We start from the raw sequence: 5,318 nt of genomic DNA on the forward strand, positions 1-5,318 counted from the left end.
TATGAAGTTTGTCCGAAACTAGTCAAACAAAAAGGCACATCTATAATCCGTCGACAAACTCCTTCAAAATATCAAAAGAAGAATGGTAGATGGAAATGGTCATATTTTTTCTTTTTCTTAAATTGTTATTATATTTATGTGCTGCTAACTTCTTTTGTTAACAGTTGGATAAATACGTTAAAAAAAATGAGTAGGGCACCACTGCACCTCTAACCCTACTCATTTTGCTCCGAAACACGAGCAATAAAATTCAACAAACCAAAGGGTCTTTGGCCTAGCGGTATGTGAGTTTTTGGCCTCCTAAGAGGTCAAGGGTTCAAACCTCACCAAAGGTGAGGAAGGAGTGTGAGTTTATTTGTTGTATTTACCGTATATAAATATTATATACTTCAAAAAAAATCCAACAAACGTTGTCTTCAATACAAGTCTTCTTATCATTTTCAATTTCAAAGAACCCACTGGAATATACACACACATTGCCTCCCCCCAAAAAAAACTGGGAATAGTTCGTAGGCAAAAGGCTTCCCCCATACATTGCATTTCATATAGTACCCGTTGGTTGGACCTATAAACGAGTAGCATGATGAAGAGCTGCTCGAGCACTACTTGTGAAATGGGATAGCTCAAATCTTATTTTCCCATACATATGCACGTTCATACATACTACATGCATGCATACATATTTGAATTGATTATGATGTATAAATTCATTACATAATTGTGAATGCCAGAAGAGAGATGGAGTTACTTACTGATCAGAATTAATCAAAGTAGAAGTTGATGGTTGGTCTGGAGATGGTGAAAGTTGCAGTAACTCAGCTTTCAAAACTTGTGTCATAATTGATGATCCAGCAGGAGATACTTCTACTTGTGGTCCATCAATAGATGGTTTTATTACCACTGTGAACAGTATATTATAAAATATGGTGAAGATAAGAAGTCCAAAAGCGGCATACGGAAGAAATGATCCCGTATCTTTCATCTCATCATCTCTTGTATTATACGGGCTGGGAGCTGCAATAATTTGTAAATAGATTAAAGGCAAATCAAACAAAAACCATCTAAAAAGTTAGAAACCGTAAAAACCAGTTTAAGATTAAGATAAGCTAATCCTTGTTATGAAGTTATAGTTGGGAAGATTAGGCGTAAATAATATAACGAGTCTGCCCTCGTATTAGCGTTATTTACATCCCTTTTGCATCATAGTTTCTCTCTTGAAGACTTCAAATACCCAAACTAAGATGATTAGCTTTTGCATCATAAGATGAAGCAGACTAGAAATGTTATTGTACTGAACACAAACTCTACCAAACTGATGAACTTGTTATAATAAGATGATGTTCACATTCCTCTTTGCATGCACTCAAGCAATGGATATTAGGTTGCATTTGGTATCGAGACAGGATAGGAGAGGACAAAACAATTGTTCATCCTTTGGTAAGAAAGAACTGGACAGGACAAAACAGATAAAATGACCAATTTACCCCCAATGAGTTGTATGTATATTTTATATATTTTGATTAAATTATGTAATTATAATAAAACAAATATTTTTATAACAAAATATGTCATTAGAAGGTTTTCATCAATACGATAAAAATGACATCAAAATAAAAAGTTTATGTAGTTTCCAATTTTTATTTTATACCTTTTATATATTATTTTATTATTATTAATATTTAATAAACTACATAAATTAATCAAATATAGGAACCATATAAAAATAATATTAAGAGGACTAATAAAGTGAAAGTTTAAAGAGCATAAACTACAATAAAGAAAATTTAAAAAATAAATAAAATGTAAAGAGACAAATGTATTTGATGTTTTAGAAGAGAATTAGATTTTATTTTGAGGTTATATTAGTAAAATGTAAATCTCTTCCACCTTGTTCCATGGGGTGGGGGTGAAACATGTTTGTTCCACTTTGTTCCACAAAAGTCCTGCCAAACATGGAAATATGATCCCTTTTTCTGTTCTGTCTTGTCTGTTGTACCAAACGCACACTTAGTGATCATTAATGAAATAGTATGGGGATTAGTCTAATAAAGGAAAGTTTCGTTAGGAACCTCATTTTCATTGAGAACCCAGGTACCAGTTATTCATGATGAATAACACTTGAATAATACTTAATTTATTCATCGTTAATATCTCAAGAATTCATCATGAATATCACATGGATGTCTAATGAGTATCATTCATAATGAATAACACTGAATATTATTCAATGTCATGAATAACATGTCCCAACGTTCTCAATGAAAATGAGGTTCCTAGCAAACCTACCACTAGTCTAGGAAGTTTATTTTTTATCGCACTTCTACTTTGCATCACATGTCTCATTCCCTTTTGCTAGACATGTTAAACAATCATATGAAGGAAGCGACGTAAAAATGAGTTATCTGTAAGGCAGACATAGCTAACAAAGAGTCGGATTTTAAAATAGAAGTGTAATAGAGGACAATAATAGCTTCTTTGACCCGTTTCAGTCCAAGTAGATAAGGTTTCATACCATGCCCTTGGACCCGTTTCAGTCCCAAAAGAGCTTTGTATAGTATGTAGACATGATCTGGGTACCTTGAATCTTCAAAACCAGATACAAGCAGCTTTACGTAAAAATGTTCTCTCCTTTTTGGTTTTGGCGATTAACTGGTCGTAAACTAAACAATAGCCTTAGCCTTCCTAGCTCTTTTAGAATGGAGAGAAACAGATAGAGAATCAAGATGATGAGTTTTTTGCATATCAACATAACCCCCCATCTTTAGAAGACAATGCATTTTTGTATTTGAGATGTGGTTCGGAATATGCTCTTGATCTTCTAAACATTTACGTGCATACCTCACTAAACCAATTTCAGATTGTTACACTCAAGCTCTAGCCTCATAGGAGGAGAACGATCTGAACAAATAATTAAGCTAGATAACTTTAAATGTATTAACTAATTAGCAATCTTGACAATGCGGATCAACACACCCCCATCTTGATACAAAAAGAGTTAAATAAAGAGTCATGGGCCTAGTGGTACCCGGGTTACCGGTAGATCCCTTCAAACCTCACCAAAGGTAAGAAGTGTGTGCGAGTATTCGCCTTATATAAATATTATACACTTAAAAGAGCATCAAAATACAACTAGATAGGTTTGGCCTTGGCTGTGTAGATGCAATTTATCACCAAACAAATGATAATGGGAAGGCAAACAGCACATCTACTAACAGTAAGCTTATATCGTACCCACCAAAAAATGATCCGTCATAAATGACTTCCTCTATTTTCATACAAAGTATAGAAGTAGGGGACAAATGGGTTTAGAGAAGTTGATTAAGGGATTACGAGCTAGGGGGTTGAATTTGCAATATTGGTGTGTAAACTCGCTATTCTTCTCTCATCTCTTCTATTCCAGTCTATATTTTGCTGATCTCTTCTATTCACATGTTCTTTATGTTCATCTTCAAAATATATATTATGTTATGCATCTATTCATACATTTATATATAATTGTAATGATTACATGAACTGCTATGTGTGGACCGTTATATCACCACCTTACCATCGCGATAACGACTATATCAAATCACAGTCCTAACCACTATTTCAAATTTTGACTGTTGTAACAGCTATAGACAAACCAAACTAGCCCAGTAGTATTTCAACCTTGGGAGTAGGATGTAAGTAGAGCTATCCTATACACCGAAGAGGAGAGTGCTTGTTTCTGTGGAAACCAACGGCTTTTAAGAACTGTATGAAAAAAAAAATGCCCAAAAAGCCGAAGCAAAATGAAATACGGAGATAAAATGGAAAAAGGAAAGAAGATTAACGCTATAGACAAAAATGAAAGAAGACTACCATATAATCAAAAGCATGTACAAAGGAAATATGGTGACAATAAGATAACGACACATCCCCTAGTCTATGTTAGGATTCTTGAAGCCTTTCTCGTGGCTCACTGCCCAGTAACAAAGTTGAAGGCATCTGTCTGATTCACCCAATAACAACTCATCTCAAATTTGAGGGGTTAGCTCACTCGCAATAAGCCAAACGGTCAACGGTTCGAGTCCCACTAAGCCAAGGGGGATTTTCGTAGTTGTTCTTCAGGCTCCTATGGGTTCCCAAACATTATAAAGAAGTCATGAAATTTGGACTTGAACCATGATCCGTTTGAACCTAATCTAGGAATGGATGCATTAATAGATTGAACATTAACCATCAATTGCTTCACTTGGACCATAATTCAAAGTAAAAGTTGAATTCATAGAACTTCATATAAGACTTTTATTAGGGTTCATAATGATCTACATATATAAATTCTGGCTATGCCTACCTAATCATACGAAAGACATCAAGAGTATGATCAATTTCATTTCCCAATTAACCATAATCAACCACACAAACATTCAAACACAAAGTGAGATGAAGGGAAACAAACACCTTTAATTTTGGGAACAGGGTTGGACTGTTTCTGAGAAATAAGATCAAGTTGTTGGTCAAGCTTTCTGAGGGCTTCACGGGCCTTATCTGGATCGATTTCGAACTCTGAATCTCTATCCACAGCTCGATTTGGAAGGATGCTGTTGTTGGTACCACTGCCCCTTTTCTTCCATTGGCAACATGTATAAAATCCAAACGTAGACACCCACAAAGGTTGATGCTGTAACAAGGAATTATGAGGGTTATGAGATAGAAATGGTTGAAAATTACGCATGATAAAGAGCACAGTTCAAGTTTTGATGAAAGACAAAAAGTCGGCAATTTCTTCTCTAACGAGTGATAGAAGTGGATAGAGTTGTATGGCGGGAAGTACCACATCCGAAAATACATAACCGCCACCAATATTTTCTTTCAAATCATTTTATTGTGTTAGTAATAACTGATTAACCGGTAATAAATATTTTTGAGTGTTTGGATAAACAGTTTATACCGATGTCAAACCGATAATAAGGAGTTTTTGAAAAAGTTATATTTTTCTAACTTATAATAAATTGATAAGCATTTTTGTAAAAAAAACATAAGTTGTTTCAAATAAGCAATCTCAAACACCCCCTAAGTATGTAACTTGCTAACAATTGAATCTCTCTTGGTTAAATTCTGATGATAATGTAAATGAGAGTGATGAATTTTGACGGAAAAAGCGACCCGATAATATTTGGTAAATGGTCCCTTAATTTTAGGGGTGATAAAAGAAACTGTTGGAACGCTTCAAATCGGCCGAGCCAAGTTAAATCGGACTGTTTTTGGCAATTTGAGCAATCTATCGGTCTCGTCTGAAAAATAATCAAACCGCTATGTCCGATCTTGTTTGCAGTTTGAATGTTTTTTGAGCG

General features: G+C 34.6%; 1 protein-coding gene across 1 annotated transcript; it reads right to left on the reverse strand.

Annotated features, from left to right (window-relative positions):
* Nucleotides 1-469: 469 nt before the first annotated feature.
* LOC112519093 lies at nt 470-4,808 on the reverse strand. Its single transcript, XM_025127072.1, has 2 exons — nt 4,426-4,808; nt 470-1,014 (listed from the first exon to the last, which is right to left on the reverse strand). Exons 1-2 carry the CDS (start codon nt 4,697-4,699, stop codon nt 749-751), a joined length of 540 nt encoding a protein of 179 aa, XP_024982840.1. The 5' UTR covers nt 4,700-4,808; the 3' UTR covers nt 470-748.
* Between the last annotated feature and the right edge of the window lie 510 nt (nt 4,809-5,318).

The sequence above is a fragment of the Cynara cardunculus genome, assembly GCF_001531365.2.
Source record: "Cynara cardunculus var. scolymus isolate 2C chromosome LG 1, CcrdV1, whole genome shotgun sequence".
Lineage (NCBI taxonomy): Eukaryota > Viridiplantae > Streptophyta > Magnoliopsida > Asterales > Asteraceae > Cynara > Cynara cardunculus.

What these genes read in the sequence shown, in the direction of transcription:
- LOC112519093 (XM_025127072.1), bottom strand. Translation starts at nt 4,699, where the DNA reads ATGCGTAATTTTCAACCATTTCTATCTCATAACCCTCATAATTCCTTG. An exon ending in CCCTGTTCCCAAAATTAAAG is followed by an intron (nt 1,015 to 4,425) that starts GTGTTTGTTTCC and finishes AAATTATTGCAG; the next exon opens with CTCCCAGCCCGTATAATACA.